The sequence below is a fragment of the Anthonomus grandis genome, chromosome 9, assembly GCF_022605725.1.
Source record: "Anthonomus grandis grandis chromosome 9, icAntGran1.3, whole genome shotgun sequence".
NCBI lineage: Eukaryota > Metazoa > Arthropoda > Insecta > Coleoptera > Curculionidae > Anthonomus > Anthonomus grandis.
The window spans coordinates 8,407,483-8,427,041 of record NC_065554.1 but is presented as its reverse complement, the minus strand read 5'-3'; the positions used below and the strand labels follow the sequence as shown (position 1 = coordinate 8,427,041).

General features: G+C 34.6%; 1 protein-coding gene across 1 annotated transcript in view; it reads right to left on the bottom strand.

Annotated features, from left to right (window-relative positions):
* Positions 1-19,559, bottom strand: part of LOC126740487 (SID1 transmembrane family member 1-like) — a 102,961-nt gene that overhangs the window by 28,892 nt on the left and 54,510 nt on the right. Inside the window, exons 13-17 of the mRNA XM_050446517.1 lie at positions 12,500-12,622; positions 12,329-12,445; positions 12,186-12,272; positions 11,983-12,134; positions 945-1,055 (exon numbers count right to left, since the gene is read on the bottom strand). Of these exons, the coding sequence (XP_050302474.1) occupies positions 945-1,055; positions 11,983-12,134; positions 12,186-12,272; positions 12,329-12,445; positions 12,500-12,622 (590 nt within the window). The remainder of the gene's footprint in view (positions 1-944; positions 1,056-11,982; positions 12,135-12,185; positions 12,273-12,328; positions 12,446-12,499; positions 12,623-19,559) is intronic.

Here is a 19,559-nt window from a genome sequence, read left to right as displayed (position 1 = left end):
TTCTAGTTATAAAACCAAGAGTACGACGGGCTTTACTAGACAAACTATCTATATGGGGTATGAAAGTCAGGGAACTGTCAAACAACACCCCCAAATCTTTAATTAGCGATACTCTTGAAAGTATATTATCATTTATGTGGTAGTCAAATGGGACAACTTTTCTAGATTTAGTAAAAGAAATGATAAAACACTTATCCTTATTAAGATGTAAGCCATTAGAGACAAACCAATTATATAGAGAATCTATGTCTGATTGTATCATCAGGCAATCAGACAAGTTTAAAATATGTAAAAATAGCTTCAGGTCATCTGCAAGTAATAGGAATTTGCAAAATTTGATAATACTAAAAATATCGTTAATAAATAAATTAAAGAGTAAGAGGCCCCAAATGTGACCCCTGAGGCACCCCTGAAGTAACCAAAATAAGAAGTGAAACTGAACCCCTTACATTAACGAATTGTATCCTTTTATGTAGGTAACTATTTAGCCAAGAAAGAAACCACTTAGGGAAACCATAGCATCTTAATTTAAAAATGAACAATGAGTGGATGACTGTGTCAAAGGCCTTTGAGAAATCAGTATATATGGAGTCGACCTGATGACCCTTCTCGAAAGCCCTGACAATGAAGTCATGATATAATACAAGATTTGTAGACGTAGATTTACCCTGCCTAAACCCATGTTGCTCGTTGATCAAGAGACCTCTACAATGCCAAGTAAGATATTTGTTTAGGATAAGCTCAAAAAGCTTAGGGATAGCAGATAACATAACAATGGGCCTGTAATTTTTTATATCATCCCTGTCACCATTTTTGAATACAGGAGTTATAAAGCTGTCACGCCATTTCGCCACATCGAAAAACATATAATACCAAATAGTTAAATAAAAAAGTAAATATACCTACCGATTAACCATGATCACAAATTTCAATTGGATACTTACCGACCAAGATATTGACCCATGTAAAAAGAAATATATGGCTGTTACTGCACATATTGTCGACATAAATAAGAATAGCCAGGTGATAATCCGAACCTTTTCTTTGTGCAAGTACTGGAAAAAAAATTTAGTATAATAATAACGATTTAAAAATCCTGCATCCAAGCATCAGCAGAAAGAAAAAAGAGTGTAAAATATTAAGATATTGTTACTTAAAGACATGGTTGCAACAAGATATTAACATTAAACAGATGATTTATCAAAAAATTGAAACAGTTATTTTTATTAGAAATTGAAATTTATCTGAACAGAAAATAAAAAGGTTCTTTTAAAGCATTGTGGTAATTCAACGGAAAGGCAATTTTGTAATTAAAATAATACCTCTATGAAAAAATCCTGGAAACGTTATTTTTGTTTTTAAGAGAACATATTTACACATAAATTCCGTCATTATTACTTTAACCAGTTAGCACGGTATATTTATTGTTATTTTCATATGAGGCATACATCTTTTACATCTTTTAACAAGGGGGAGTCAATAAAAATACGTCCACAGTAGTACACTCAATCCGTGACTTTTTTTTGGCAAAAATAGGTGAAATCTTGATATTTTACCACAAGTTAGTTTTCCTTATGAAAAGCCTAGAAACAAAAAGTTGCAATCCCTTTCCCCGTACTTTTTTCGAAAACTCAAATTTTTTTTGTAATCGATTTTTTGCAAAAACCGTGGGTTTTAGGAAAAAGTCCCCGAATCAAAAAAAATGTATGATTAAATTAGCTAGAATTTTTATTTTAGGATCTTTTCTGTAAAATCAAATGCGCAGAAGATAGAGAGCGCTAAAGTCATCTAAAACTACTTTTTCCAAAAATTCTGCACTTTATCAAATACGGACACTAAATATATGTCAAATACAGTTCCAAAAAATCATTGTACTACTATAAAAATTTGAAATTAACTTGTGTGTTGTGTCTTTGGCGCCCTTTATTTTCTGCAATTATTGATGTAGAGTGTCCCAAATTCGAGAGTGACCATTGGAATCTCGGAAACCGTAAGAGTTACAGGGTCGGTTAAATGGAGGCAAAGTTGCGCAATTTGGAACTTAATAAAATCACGTTTAAATTTATCTAAATTTAAGACAAATTTATCCAAAATGTTTATAAATTTTTTATGGCAATTTTTGCATTTTTCTCAATAAATACCAAAATTTCACACTTAAACGGTAATAGAGAGCAAGTTAAAATTAGTATTGGAGTTTCAAAGTTTATTTTGTTTTGTCTAATGTGTGTGTATTAATAAAAATACGATCAATTTCAAGCTTCTGTGTAAACTTATTAGAAAAAATAGAGATATTGAAACGTAAAAAATAAATATGGAGTTAAAATAAAAATGCTTTGTTTTATGTTTAAATAATTGTTATGAAAATGCTTTCGTCGTTCAAGCCTCTCTAAAAATATGCCTAGCTTCTGCCCTTTTTTTAAGATATCACTCATGCCGATGCCTGGGCAATTCTCAGAATTATGGCCTCTTTTGTGCGGCAGGTCATGTAAACAAAACTTACTGGATTGGTTTTCTATTATGGGACAGTTCAGGTAGTCACATCCCTAGAATAGTCATTATAGCTGACTATGTAAATTGTCTCTATATATACGATCGTCGTTAGGTTAAGTTTAGCATTAGTTCCGTGTCAAAGCTCGCTGTTCGGGATTATTGTTCACCATACGTTTGTACTCCTAGTTAACCTTATTTTAATAAATGTTTTTTAAAAGAAGCTCCGTCGATCTTGTTATTTAACTGGCGCCGCGAACAGGATAGCGCAATTTCGTCCTTTATCGGAAGTTCCGTTGTGCGAAAGTGAATTTTAATTCTTCATGCGCTACCAAAAACATTGAACTGCAAAGGTGTTTCAACATTTTTAGTGGAAAATAGACAGAATTTTTTTTTCCAACTAAATATAGAGATTGCAGTTCTGCGGACATTGGTAAAACATAACCGTAGCTGTGTGTTAAACCATATCCTATCTAGACCAGTTCGACGTTATCCAGGCATAAGATTGGTACCATTTGAGGAAAATTGTTGCAGTATAGACTCTGTGGATCAAACCATGTCACCACTGTAAGTAATTGCCAAATTGCCATTTAATGTCTGACGCTTCTGCTCGATTGAGAAAAATTTTGTTAAAAAATAGGGTTGCTTTAGGGTTAAATTTTATTAATTCTGATAGTGATTCAGATAGCTCAGAAAACTCAGACGTAGAAGAAATTAATTTAGATAGTACTTTAACACCTGTGACACAGGAAACTTCTGAAGTTCAAGAAGAACTTATTTCATTATTAAACAAATTAAATTTAAATAATAATACAATGGAAAATATTAGATTTTTCACTTCTCTTTTACCGATGTTCTCAGGAAACCAGGAACATCTAGAAAGCTTTATTAGAGCTATAGATGAATTTTACGATTTGTATTACATTACCGCAACTTCTGACGATCAAAGAAAAGTTGTATTAGCTGCGATTAGGTCAAAGTTAGTTGATAGTGCACAAAGTTTCTTATTGTCACGCCCAGATTTAAATGACTGGCCTTCAATCAAAACAGAATTAAGAAAAAAGTTTGGTGATCCCGTGACATATTTGATTTTATTACAGCAATTACAGTATATTAAAAGAAATAAAGGTGAAATGATTTTAGAGTTTGTTGAAAGATTAAAATGTTTTATGCAAAGAATTATCTGCAAAATAAATGCCGAAGTTGAACACGAAGCTTCAAAACTATTACTTTTAAGTCAAGCCAAAACGACATCAGTTTTAATTCTTACAGCAAACTCACCACAAACACTAAAAACGATGTTAATGCTTAAACAACCTCAAACCTTAAATGATGCTTATGCTCATGTTGTAAATTTTAATATTATAGAGTCACAAATAAGCTTTACTAACCATCATTCTAACCTCCCAAATCCGAATTACAATCCCACTCATAGAAATACAAATGCAGGCCCACATAACCAACATTTCAGCGTAAATCATCAAGCCCGTGCCCCAGTCCCACCCCGTGCTCCACAACCTTTCCCTAGCCAACCAGTTTTTGTACAACCACGACCTATCCCAAGGCGTTATCCTACCAATGCTGAAGTCTTTGGCAATCAATCCAAGCCAATCAACCTTCCCTATAAACCCCCGCAACAAGACGCTCCAATCCCAATGTCAATCTCGACAGCTGGGCCCTCCCGTATCTACCAACAAAGACCACAATCAGCCAGAAACACCAATTTTTTCCAACGTACTGGACCAAAAAACTTTATCTCTGAGGAATTATCCAACATCGAGACCTACGAACAGCCCACACCCTATTTCTATTCCGAAGACGGGAATACACAGAACCAACTGGAACAATGTGATTTTTATTCTGACAAAAATTACGAATCTTTCCAGGAAGAGGAAAACCTTGATAATCAAGAAAATTTTCAATACCCAGCCTCGAATCAAGAGTCAACTTAAATAACTTAGCCCAGCAAATCGAATTACCTTATTTTTATTTACCTCAACAACAAATGACTGTCCTAATAGATTCAGGCGCCTCCGATTCCATAATATCTCCAAAGGTGGCACAGCAATTCCCAAACAATTTTTTTTATGAGCCCTTTAAAGTAACATCATGTAAAAATACGTACAAGGAGAACAAAAATTTAGACATTCCACTTTTATCAGAGCTAGGTATTCAAAAATCTTTTAAAATGAGAGTCTTAAACTGGCACAATGATTTTGATGCCCTTATTGGGACAAAAGATCTGAGAGAACTCAATGCCCTGATAGATTACAAAAATAAAACTCTTACCCTCAAGAACATCAAAATTCCATTCTCCTTAGCCTACAATAAACCTTTATATAGACCAATTACAAATATTAATAATCAACATCTAGTCATTCCAGTCAATTATGAAAAAGGAACAGCTATCTTGCCGTCATTTAATATAAATGAGCATGTGATCCCCGACTGTCTTATAAATGTCGAAAATGGACTATGTAAAATCCCAAACCCGAATCCCAATATTCATGTTAATTTTCACCAACGCCTAAAAGTCATTCCTCAAGACCAATTTGATTTAATCAACCCACCTAAAACTACTCCAGAAAAATTTAATCCTAAAGACCATCTTCACCTTGACCATCTAACATCATTAGAAATTTCGCAAATCCTTCCACTTTGCCATAAATACAAGGACATATTCTATCACGAGGACTGTGACCTTACATGTACCACCAAAACAAAACATGTGATTCGAACAAACTCTGATCGACCCATATATGTAAAGTCATACAGACATCCCCCTAGCATGAACAAGGAAATTCAAGCTCAAATTCAAAAACTCCTTGACAATAAAATAATCCAACCTTCAATATCTCCATATTCCGCCCCAGTGTGGATAGTTCTCAAAAAAGCAGATGCTTCGGGTGCGAGAAAATTCAGAATGGTACTCGATTTTCCTTAGTCCGACTCAACGACGTCACCTGCGAAGAAAAATACCCTCTTCCCAGAATCGAAGAAATCCTTGATAGCCTAGGAAAATGCGCTTACTTTTCCACTATAGATTTAGCTCAGGGGTTTCATCAAATTGGAATGGACCCTTCTTCTATTGAAAAAACTGCCTTCACGGTAAACAACGGCCATTATGAATATTTACGCATGCCATTCGGTCTTAAAAATGCGCCGGCCACATTTCAAAGAATGATGGATGAAGTTCTACGTGACTATCTTTACAAATTCTGCTTTGTTTACATGGATGACATCGTAATATTTTCAAAATCCCTAACTCAACATATCGACCACATTCGGAAGATTTTTAAGAGACTCAGAGAAGTTAACTTAAAAATACAGCTTGATAAATCCCAGTTTTTGTCAAAAGAAGTCTCCTTTTTAGGCCACATAATCACTGCCGAGGGAATAAAACCCAATCCATCAAAAATTGAAGCAATTCAAAAATATCCCATGCCAAAAACTCAAAAAGAAATTAAATCTTTTATGGGACTAGTCGGATATTATCGGAGATTCATCAAAAATTTTGCTAAAGTAACATTTCCAATCACGAAATGTCTTAGAAAGGGTAGCGAAAAATGCATTGGAAATCAAGAATATATTGAAGCATTCTTAAAAAGCAAGGAACTCATTACTAATTCCCCAGTTCTTCAATACCCAAATTCCAATAAACCTTTTAAATTAACGACCGACGCTTCAAATATCGCCATTGGTAGCGTTTTATCTCAAAACGACCACCCAATTGCATTTTTTTCTCGTACATTGAACTCCGCAGAGCGCAATTACTCCACCATAGAACGCGAACTCCTCGCTATTGTGAATTCAGTAAAACATTTTCGCTGCTATTTATACGGAGTAAAATTCACCATTGAAACAGACCATAACCCCCTTGTTTGGCTTTCTAAAATAAAAGAGCCAAATGGCCGCCTTATCCGCTGGAGACTCCAACTTAAGGAGTACAACTTCGAAATTAAGTACAAAATAGGCAAAGAAAATGTAGTTGCCGACGCCTTATCCCGGATTGAACTTAACACCCATGAGATAACCGACAAGGACAATGACATACGGTCCAATGCCCCTAATGCTGACGAGACAGTTGCAAACTTAGCAGATTTCGATCTAGCAGATTTTGTCCTTAATGAAAGATATAATGACCTCATTGAAAAGCAAATAATTAGTCCTAATAACAATTTCCCGCCCAAATCCCCAACCCCTGCTATTGCAGAGGAAATTGATAATGATTGTGATATCACCGTCCATTCAAACAACGATACTCACGGAAAATTCCTACCAATATCAGAGCTACCTCTAAATTATGCCAGCAATCGTGTCGTAATAAACTATGGAGATACCTTCAAACACACCCTTACTAGACCGTTCAACAAGAGACACCACTACATATTAATTGAAAAGCAAAATAGACAAGAGCATATCCTAAAAATTTTTAAAGAAATTATTAAACCAGACGTGACGACAACGATTTTTATAGCTAACGAAGAACTAAGAGTAGAGTTTTAACGACTTGTCTCTATAACCCTTAACCCATAAGCAAAACTAATTCTGTCAAACACTTACTTAACAGACGTCATAAATCCAGAACACCAACAGGAAATAGTTTCAAACTACCACAGAAAAAATCACAATGGCATCAACGAAACCTATAATAACTTAAAACAAAAATATTACTGGCCAAAATTAAGGGACTGTATTACCAACTACATAAATAAGTGTGAGATTTGTCTCCAAAATAAATATGAGCGGCATCCCTACAGGATTGCTTATGAAGGACCACTCCTTGCTGAAAAACCCTTCAAAACAATCCACCTGGATATTTTTCAGTTTTCAAACTGCCAATTTCTTACCATCATTGATTCATTTTCCAAATATGCACAGGCCTATTATATAACTGATAAAAATGCAGTCACAATTCTCAGCAAATTAAGACACTATTTTTCACATCATAACACTCCACAAAAAATAGTTGCAGACCGCGGCAAGGAATTTCAAAATAACATTTTTGGAGAATTCTGTCAACTCTTCGGTATTGAAACCCACTACACAACACCCTCAAATTCTTCTTCCAATAGCCCCGTTGAAAGATTACATTCAACTCTCTTAGAAAAACTTAGAATACTAAAAATGGAAAATCCAGACGAAACTCCCCAAAACATTATGATTTCAGCTATACTAATCTACAACCAAAGTATACATTCCACAACTGGCTATTCTCCCTTTTCAATTCTATATGGCCCCTACATAAATGAACCAAGCTTTAATAATGATTTAACACTTTTTGAGCAGTACAACGAAAAACGCAAAAAAGAATTATTGCCCTTTTACGAACATATTTATAAACATGCACATGACAAACAAAAGCACAATACACAAAAACAAAACAAAAATATAGATAACCCCCCTAACATAAAAATAGACCAAACAGTGTATAAAAGAAATCCTCTTAGAAATAAAATACATCCACCCTATATTAAAACAAAAGTTACAGCTATCGGCAAAAATAAAATAACGGGAATTTCTAAGAAAAACCCAATAAATACCCACATAAGGAAACTAAAGAGACTTAGGAAAACTCCCAATTCTTTTCAGACTCCCGATCCTGATCCTTCAAATAGTAACGAGCCCATACCAGGCCCTTCAGGTCTACAATCTACCCAATAATGAATATTACATTGAAGAAGTTCTTCATCCCTTATTGTTAATAATTACCATACTACATATATACCATTTAACATATCTAGTATTAAGTACACCTTATCCCATTTTCTTAGTAATGTATTAATCTTAGAACATATGGTGAATAATCAAAATAATAATTTCACGAAAACACAAATTTTCCATTTATACAAAGTTTTAAATAACACTTTTGATAATTATGCTAAATTTAATGTGTATAAAAGTGACCGTGCGAAGCGAGGATTAATGAACCTCCTTGGTACTGGTATCAAATTCGTCACAGGAAACCTTGACAATGACGATTTGCAAACTATTACGGAGAATGTAGAAACTTTGAAGCATAATCAACTTAACGCCATGCAAAAAATCAATGACCTGAGTTCATTTGCAGGAAACGTCATGAATAAATTCCAAGAAAATATAAGAACTATCAATGAAAATTCAAAAACAATACAAAGCGAACTATCAAAAATTAATAATGAAATAAATCTAATATTGTCCATTCAAGATCAATATATCCAAATAACATCGTTAAATAATTTTTTAGAAAAATTGTCAAGAATTTTTTCTTTTGCACATTTGAAAACACTTGATTTAGAGATTTTAACAGTAAATGAAATTAAGGAAATCTGGGAATTTTTAAGTTTACACTATCCTGAAAATGCCCTATGGTCCATTGAACATCTCTCGGAATTAACACTTATTTGTAAAACTGGATTATTAATATTCGACGAAATGGCAATTTTAGCAATTAAAATCCCAATTTTTGAGAAAAATGCATGTAATCTAAATTTTGTATACCCGATCCCAAATAATCAATCAAAAATGTTATTTAGTCCTAGTAAATATTATTGTAATGACCTTTGGTACCAAAACTGTATAGAGATTAATTCAAAATGGTTATGTTCAAATCCTCTTATTAATAACTGTAAATTACCAGAAAACTGTCAATATGTGACTGTTCTCAATAACTATCAAGTACATACAATAACCTACAAAAAGTCCTTACTGTTCTGTGCCAAGAAGGAAGAAATTGTTTACGAAAACTGTTTCCAGTTCCAAAAACTAAATATAGTAGGTTGCTCTCTTATACAAAGTCAGTGCGATGTAATTATTACCCATCACAAATATGCCTTGGCTATAAATAACGTATCTATAAAACAACTTCCAGATGCCACTAGGTTGCATCCATCAAATTTTTCTATTCATTTGCAATTGAAGCATTTGGAAAACCCTGCAAAAATCCAAGATGATCTTTTAGAACCTGTTAATTTTGATGAAATTATCTCGCAAAAAGAGACTCACTATATTATAGTTTTAGTTGTATGTATCATATTAGTATCTAGTATATGTATAGCACTATACCAGTGGAAGAAATACAGCTCCCTGAAGGCCATTCCAGTGAAGACGCTTCGGCAGATCATCAACGAGGACGTTGAAAAATCTGAGGGTGGAGGAGTCACATCCCTAGAACAGTCATTATAGCTGACTATGTAAATTGTCTCTATATATACGATCGTCGTTAGGTTAAGTTTAGCATTAGTTCCGTGTCAAAGCTCGCTGTTCGGGATTATTGTTCACCATACGTTTGTACTCCTAGTTAACCTTATTTTAATAAATGTTTTTTAAAAGAAGCTCCGTCGATCTTGTTATTTAACTAGGTAAAGAAAAGAGTACGCTGTCATTGTCTTCACATATGGACGCGCTAACGGTAATGGAGCTTTGGCACGACGCTTGTACCAGGAACGTTATCCAGATCGGAGGTTAACAAAATTAATCAGAGGTACCTAATAGTAGATACTGTAGGGTAAGGGGTACCTAGTAGGTACTTTGGGGTGGGGGTTACAAGTTAGGTACTCGCTTAATAAATAAAAACGTGTGATTTTAGCCTCTTGTTGTTTAGTTTCACTCTCGCCTCTAATTTTGTAAGATTATCAACTTCGTACTGACTGCATCCACTGTTCTTTAAATCGAGTTTCTGCCCGTTTTATTAAACAGTATTGTAAAATGGAATTTACCAACCAAGAGTACGCTGACATTGTCTTCACATATGAACGCGCTGACGGTAATGGAGCTTTGGCACGACGCTTGTACCAGGAACGTTATCCAGATCGGAGGTTACCAAACTTCAGGATGTTTCAAAACACCTTTCGCCGTCTTATTGAAGTTGGCATTGGGAATAATCCGGCGCCCTGACCATAATAATGTAGAGATTGAAGAGCAAATACTGGAAGCTTTTACCGCAGACCCTACTGCAAGCGTCAGAAAAGTAGCTGAAGACCTTGGCCTTTCTAGATGGAAGGTGTGGACGACCATGATGAAAGATGGACAATATCCCTTTCATGGTACGGGAGGAGCAGGGCTTACAAGAAGAAGATTCTGCAAGACGAATTCAGTTCTGCCGCTGTTTATTGAACATGGAGATCGAGGACCCGTTATTCTTAAGAAGTATCTTGTGGACAGACGAGTCCAATTTTTCCAGCGAGGGTATTATCAACTTCCACAACCTCCACGAACGGGCTGCCAAAGATGCAAATCCGCACTGGAAAAAACAAAAATCATTTCAGAACAGATTTTCGGTCAATGTGTGGGCCGGAGTAATAGGCAGGACTATTATTGGGCCACATTTTCTACCAGAGAATTTAAACGGTGCCAACTATTTAGATTTTCTACAAAATGATATCCTCGTTCTTCTAGACGAAGCTGGATTATTGGAACGAAAAAGACCAATAATCTTTCAGCAAGATGGTTATCCAGCGCATTGGTCCTTGGCTGTCAGGAATTACTTCTTAGACGACTGTTTTCTGGACGGTTGGATCGGTAGAGGCGGAATCTTTCCTTGGCCTCCTCGATCGCCTGACCTAACTCCGTTGGATTTTTTCATATGGGGCCGGGCAAAGGAGCTTGTATACACCACCGAAATAAGAACAAGAGAAGAGTTGATTCGCAAAATAAATGAAGCATTTGACAGGATGAAAGAAGATATGCCCATAAGAGTAACTACCACCGAAGTAACAAAAAGGGCTCGTGCCTGCGTTAGAAATAATGGATTGCATTTTAAACATGAACAATAAATAGTTTAAACAAAATTGTGTTTTATTTAACATTAAAACCTAAAATAACCCTACAATCGGGGCTCTAATGCTTAGTAGGCTTATGAGAGTTCTCAGTCTAATAGTTTTTGTTTACATGACCTGCCGCATAAAAGACGCCATAATTCTGAGAATTGGCCAGGCATCGGCATGAGTGATATCTAAAAATAAAGGGCGTTTCAATGTCTCTATTTTTTCTATAAGTTTACACAGAAGCTTGGAATTGATCGTATTTTTATTAATACACATTAGACAAAACAAAATAAACTTTGAAACTCCGATACTAATTGTAACTTGCGCTCTATTACCGTTTAAGTGTGAAATTTTGGTATTTCTTAAGAAAAATGCAAAAATTACCATAAAAAATTTATAAACAAATTTCGACCTACACATATTTATCTTAAAATGTTTGAAATGAAGTCAGCTATCACCCCCTTAAAGGATTGCATCTAGCTTCCGGACACCCTGTATATTTCTGAAACGTAGTAAATTTATTTTCTTCTTTTACGATATACGATATCGCCATAACATGCTTACGTAAGCATAATATTGAATATTTCAATCGATAATAATCGGACGGCACAGATTTTTTAAATTTAATAACTGTTGCTACCATTTAATTAAACAAAAAAGGTTCAATTGTCTATTATTTTATAGCCTACAAACCGGGTGGAATACCGGCAAAACGACTCTAATGTACTAATTTATCCAAAAAGATACTCACCTTCATGATTATATAAAAGAAGAAATACATCAGGGTATTTGACATGAATATGAATAAAAGGAAGACAGGAAAGTTCCTTGGGTGAGTTGTTACTACAATAGCGGCTAAGGTCCAATTAACAATATTTCCAATTAGTAACATAACAAACCGCGCTAAAATAAAAATTAAAAATAAATTTAGTTCAGTGTATGTATGTTTTATACCTTTATGACATGGCTTCAAAACGTTAAGAGGTCCAGCAAGAAAGTCGTTTCTAATAACGTGCCCCAACCTCACAAATGAACTAATACCTAGAATAGTAAATGAGAAGTTGTTATACATTAATGCGATAAATATAAGCACTTACTCAACTTCCAGCAGCCCATGTAATACATTTTAATGCTCAAATAAAAACATGATATTATATGTAATACAACAAAGCATATCCTGAATTCGATTGTATTTTCAAATATTCCGATCATACCTAAAATGTTATGTAGCATTAATACATTGAAATGTCAATAAGCATAAAATTTACCAATTAATATGGCAACTGCCAGCACACCAAATGTAGAATAGGCGCTAGCGTTAATGTCAGGATGCCTATTTTGGTATAGTTTGATCATGCAGAGTACCGCCATAACGTACATAAAACTTGTATCTAAAGTAACCACAATATATTAATAATAAATAATTTGTCCATATTGTCAATTTTCATTTCTATCAATTGTCAACAGCCAAAAAAAATTGCAATAACTTAATTACGTCAATTGTTAATGTTCTTTATATTTATCTACAAATCTAATGACAATTATGTGAAATGTCATTCCTGTTCCTTAAAAATATCAATAGTCGCCTGTGTCATTTTTCAAATTTATAAAATTAATTTTTTTTTAAATATCTCAACAATAATACAATTGTCAATAGCGAGAAAATTTTGAAATACATAAATTACATTAATTGTCAATGTCATTCGTATTTATTACCAATGTCAATTGTCAGTTTTGTCAATTGCTAAAATCAAAGAAAATTACGCATTTGTAAAGAAAAAGTGAAAGTTTGCTGCTTAACTTCGGTGATCTTATCAGAATTATTGGATAAGTACTTTGGTACCTTAAATAATATTTTAAAAATAGTTAATCTATCATTCAAGGTAGTTGATTTTATTAAGGTAGTATCAATGGTTTTGCAAAAAAAATCAATTAAAATAATATCTTTTTAATCATTATAAAGTGCTTGAAGTAAAATAAAACTTATTAAGGTAAAATCGTTTTTTATTTATTTACTCAAATTAACCCTCGAGAATCTCACTACTTTGTTGTGAAAAAATTATGAAAATATTTTCAGTGGTTCACGTTAAGACCAAAAACGTTCGTTAAGAAATAAAAATCATTTAATTTTTTGTATTCATTCGTCAATTGCATTAATTCAAGTTGCAATATTTTGAATTGTTCCGTTCAAAAAATAAAAAGAGGGGGGGGGGGGGGCATTAAAGAAACGCACTGTATGTAACTTCCTGAAAAGAGAAATTTGTACCATTTGGACACGAAAATCTCTTTAAAAAGGGGCATCATTACTAGGAGGTATAATTTGTAAAAAAAAATACAATGAACAAACAAAGCAATTATTGCTCTTTATTTGTTAAAAAAAATTGAAAATGAAGTCTGAAAATACATTTTGTGAGAATTCTGTCTGATATTGTCAATGATTGGAAATCGTCTAGTGGAAAAATTGATTATAAAGAAGTCAATTCATCAAAAAATTAAAAAATTATATGAAATCAGGCATAAAAAAGGAGCGTCGTAGATGATCCATCAGAGGCTAAAAAATTGAGGATACCGCACTCAAATTCTTGACCGTAAGTCCTTAAAAAAATGTAATTAATTCGTTTAAAACCTCCCATTACCCAGCCGAATGTAGAAAGTCGAATGTAGAAAAAAGAATGTATTTAAAGAACAAGAGTGTAGGAACAAAAACATGTCAGATTGTTAAAAATCTATTAAATGCATAGCAAGAACATTGAGTCTATCCTAAGCCATCGTACTTCTTAAAAAACACTTAATTCTTTTTAGAGTTGAAAAATATCTTTCACACTCACAAGTTGTCATTGGAGTAGTACAAATAATTTCTAAAATTTTGTAGGTTTCAGAAAAACATTTTGAAAATGGCATACCAGTGCTGTCTCGATAACCACACATATCATCTCTATTGTATCTCCAAAATACAGTGCATCCGTAAAGTAGCGGATAAATTCAATAAAAATGAAATGGACCGTTTCTGAAAGAAATATCCGAACCCGTCGATTTTAATATTTGGTTTAGGGTTTTTCTACGTGGAAATTAAATTTACAGGGTGAGAAAAAAAAGATATAACGTCATTAATGCGTTTTTTAAATGGAAAACACCATTTTTTAATTCAGAATCAGAAAGAACGTTTTTTTTTACGAACGACATGGTACAAATGAAGTTACATAAGCAATTTTGAACGAAAAATTATTATAGAATGTAAAATTAAAGAAATACATATCTAAATTAAATGTTCGAATTGAGGACCGTTAACAACCTGACAATAACCAAGGCGATTTAAAAATTCTCTTTGGACATTCTCATTGACATATGGAGTAATATTTCCAATTTCCTGGCGTATTTGTTCTTTTAAATCTTTTAAACTCACTGGTTTAGTGACATACACTTTACTTTTTAAGTATCCCCATAAAAAGTAATCGAGGGGAGTTAAATATGGCGATCTGGGTGGCCATTCAATATCAGTCTACTTATCCAACGATTTGGAAAAACTTCATATAGATAATTGCGAACAGGTAAAGCATAGTGTGGCAAGGATCCATCTTGCTAGAAAAAAAGATCACGTTGGTGCATGTCGGGTTCCTCCAAATCCGGATACAAAGTTATCAGAGCAAGAATAAGATCATTTTGAACAAAGTTCAAATACCTCTCACCAGTAAGTGTCATCAAAAAAGTAAGGTAAAGTAATACTCTTCCTTCCACTATACCGCACCACACATTGACTTTTTGAGGGTGTTGTGTATGACATTCTGTGAACCAATGACGGTTTTCGGTCGCCCAGTATCGACAATTCTGTCTGTGCATATGGCCGTTTGGAGTAAACGTTGGTTCGTCAGAAAATATTATCCGTTGTACAAAATTATTGTTATCATTACATAATTGCTGCATTTGCTTACAAAATTCATTTCGATCAAATCCGATAGCTCTTGAAGTAAGAATATTTTATAAGGGTGGAACTTTGCTTTTTTCAATACTTTATGCACAATAGATCGCGATAAATTAAGATTAAAAGCCGTGCCTGTGATTGTGGCTTTGGGATTATCTTGAACCGTTAACAGAACGTTAAGCTCATCTTCTTCAGTTATTGAACCTCGACCAGCTTTTTGAGTATCCCGAACATGCCCGAATTCACGAAACTTTGCTTCAACTCTGCTTACCATGCTTTGGCTAATAGGCGAAAGATAAGGATGAGTTGCATTAACCAACTAAACCACCTCCTTTTGAGTACGCGACATATCTCCAAAACCAATCACGTACAAGATTTCGATTCTTTCACGTTCGGTTAATTTTCTCATTTCATACAATAACAGTAGGTAATAAAGTGTAGTTACTAATAAAACGCAGGATGACACTGCTTTCGCCTCTCAAAAAGAATAAACACCACTTGCAAATGTAAAAATACTTACAAATAGTTGCACCAAAATACATTCACTTTTTTACACTGACAACAACGACAACAACTACTAAAAAACCAAAATACCAACATTTAATTTAGATAGGTATTTCTTTAATATTACATTTTATCATAATTTTTCGTTCAAAATTGCTTGTGTAACCACTATTCATTTGTACCATATCCTTTGTAAAAAATGCGATTCTTTCTGATTTTCCATTAAAAATGGTGGTTTCCATTTAAAAAACATATTGATGACATCATATCTTTTTTTGAGTCATCCTGTATATTTAATTTCCACGTAGAAAAACTTTAAGTCCAATATTAAAATCGACGGGTTCAGGATTTTTTTTCAAAAATGGTCTATTTAATTTTTATTGAATTTATCCGCTACTTTACGGATGCACTGTATATTCCCAGTTAATAGCATTTCTGCAAGAGGCGCCCCGGCCCGCCTAAGACTTCATCTCATCTCTGAGATGAGAAAACCTAAGGCTGAGCTCCACTCCCGAAACTCCGGGTCACACCTTCATCGCGGATAGATCATCCGACGCCCCATGGCCAGTGGATATAGTCTTCACTCTGAGGACACCGGAGCGGCCAGACTTAAAGTATGTCAGGGAAATTCTTGACATACGGAATAGGATATTAAGCGTTCCCAGCTGGCAACATCTGAGGACGGAAGGGGAGTCTGGAAGGTTTAACCTTCACTTCATGCAGGGAGGTTCTGCTCGATTCGAGGAGGCCAGGTGGACACGAGTCACTATTTGAGCTTTTCGAGTGACCGTTCGGCGAACGCCCGCCAGGCCAAGCACCGCAGCCATAGCCACTAGAAGGGAAGCCTTAGGCAGAGCAGAAGCGAAACCCCTACACCTATGGACGTCCCCCATGGCGCAATTAAAGGTAAGTCAAATCAATCTCCAACAAGGTCGAGATGCAACTGCCGAATCGACGAGCATCATGACTGGAAAGGCTGGAGAGGTTGTATAAATACAAGAACCTTACTTTTTTAGGGAATAAATAAGACTAGGGGCCACAGGCTTCAAACTCATAGCCGGTGTTGAAGGAGACCAGAGGCCCAGAGCGTGTCTCTTAGCATCCAGGGAGCTTCATTTAACACCTTTACTGCCAGTACGCTCCAAGGATGCTACGGCAGCTTTGCTGGAGTACACGGTAAGCGGCACAAAATATAAATTAATAATATGCAGGTTATACAGTGCGAGTCTGAAAGTTGGAATAAATTCGATAATAAATAAATGAGGGCGAGTTCGGAAAAACGCTCGGAACAACACGTCAATTGAGATTGTAAGTTGCGCATTTTTTGCAATAAAGTTTTTATACAGGGTGTGCCATGAAGGCGGGGCTAATACCAGCTTTCTTATTTTAAATGGGACACCCTGTGTTATTATATTTTTGGATTCTCCACAAAATTCCAAACATTTTGGTGTATCACATGCCATACCTTTATTCGATTGTTTTTAAAATACAGGGCGTTAAAGAAAACGTATTTCATACACATAAAGAGGACACTTTTAAATCTTTTTCTTTAATAAGTGTTCAAAATGTAAATCATTTACTATTTGGCAATGGCCTAAACGTACTAAAAAATAATTTTGAACGTTTCTTATGCATTCTGGAGAAATGTTTCGACACTCTTGCCTTATTCTAGTTTATTACGCCTCAATATTTGCCGGCTTGGTCACATAAACTTTGGATTTCAAATATCCCCATAGGAAAAAATCCAGCGGAGTCAAATCGGACGATCTTGGTGGCCATTCAAAAGGTCCTCTCCTGCCAATCCATCTGCCTGGAAAAATTGTATCAAGATAGTTTCGAACAGGTCTTGCAAAATGGGGAGGCGCACCATCTTGCTGAGACCAGATGTTTTATTCGGCATATCTGCTTCTATTGGATCAGGGAATAGAACAGCTAGATTTGGAATTAGTTCTTCTTGTAAAAACTGTAAGTACTTTGCTCCATTTAAATTTTCTTCGAAGAAAATTGGGCCTATAACTTGCTGACCTAGAATTCCTGCCCAAACGTTTACTTTTTCTGGGTGTTGAGTGTGGCCTTGCCTCATCCAACATGGATTCTCGTGTGCCCAATAAAGGCAATTTTGACGATTTACTTCTCCGCTCAGCATAAACGTCGACTCATCGGAAAAGAGAATGTTTTCTGTAATAAGATTATTATTCTGCATTAATTCCATTGTTCGCAAAATTTAATTCTTCTATCTGCATCCTCCTCATTGAGTTCCTAGAGAATTGTTAGTTTATAGGGATGAAATTTTTCTGCTTCAAGAACCCTTACTACTGAAGACTGGCCCACTACCTGTCTAGTGGGAATATTAGGATTTTCTTCAATGGCTAATAACACATTAATTTTGGTGTCTTCAACGTGAACTATTGTTCTTACGTGACCATTTTCCCGAAACTGTTTTTCAATCTTGCTTATAGTACCTACTTTGAGATATGGGTGGTAAATCAGGATACTTCTGTCTGAATAGATGCAAAACTTCATTTTGGGTTCTTGTTCTATCTCCGTACCCAATCATCATTAAGATTTCAATCTTGTGGTTTTCACTTATATATCCCATTTCGTAAAAAAACTAAAAGAAACTTAAATCTGATTATCCGACAGTGAAGGCACGTCTTGTAGCAATGTCAAAATTTATAAAATGTCAAAATTATAAAAATGCCACATTTTTATAACATTCATAAAATACATTACGAAAAAAAAAACTATTTACTGAAACGTCCGAGCGTTTTTCCGAACCCGTTTCTATTTATTTATTATCGAATTTATACCAAGTTACAGACTCGCACTGTACAGGGTGTCCAAGATAAGGATCCTAAGCATGGGGATCTCGGTACCTGTTGGAGATACAGCTTCGTTTAAATTAGGAAAAAGTTGTGCACTTTGAAGCGTATTTACATGCCGTTGAGAAACTTCAAAAATTTCCATGGTCTGCCGAGATATTTGGAAAAAACGGAAATTTGCCAATATCGATTTAATTTTTTCCTGGCTTTATTTTAAAAGATATCAAAAAACTATTGACACTTTCTCATTGACACTTTTGATGTAGTACGTGATGGCGCTTTTAAATTTTATATCCGACGTTTCGTTTTCGAGAAACCATCATCAACTTTATTTTTTTATATGGCGCGAAAAGAAAGTACACCCTGTATCTGATTCCATTTTTTATTACAAATTCAATGATATATCACATGTCATATTTTTTTTGTTAGTTGAAAGGAAAAATGCAAATTTTCTATTTTTTTAGCATATTTTTTAAGTAAGCTTTGGAAACAAATGCTTTGACGTATGTAAATACCGAGTCTATCAAATTTTTCTTAATATCTATTTAGAGAGTGATGAAGCTAAATGAAGTATTGATTTGCATTGTACATTGTACTACTTTTGAATAAAAAAATGTAACCAGTAATAGACAAATGTTTTATGATTTTCCTAACGATATGCAACAAATAATGAATACATTTTAAAAATAACGAAAAAAGCAAATAAATTAACGCATATTATAAATTTAATTTAAAACAGGTGTTCAAACAGGTTTCCGTTATTTTCTAGACATAAGTATGATCTTCTTACAGTAGCAGCTAAAACAGTATCTCTGGCGTAATACTTTGAAAAGCGGCCGTCACACATTCTCGTAACTCCTGCTCAGTTCCAAAAGAATGTTGATAGACTCGGTTTTTAATAAATCCCCAAAGGAAGAAGTCCAAAGGGGTTAAGTCCGGGGATCGCGCTGGCCAAGACACTTCACTGGAGGTTCCAATCCACTTTTCAGGAAAACGCTGCGAAAGGTGGTACTGTCGAACTTGCCCAGAATTATGTGCAGGAGCCCCGTCTTGTTGAAACCAACAGCTATTGACTTGTGCCAG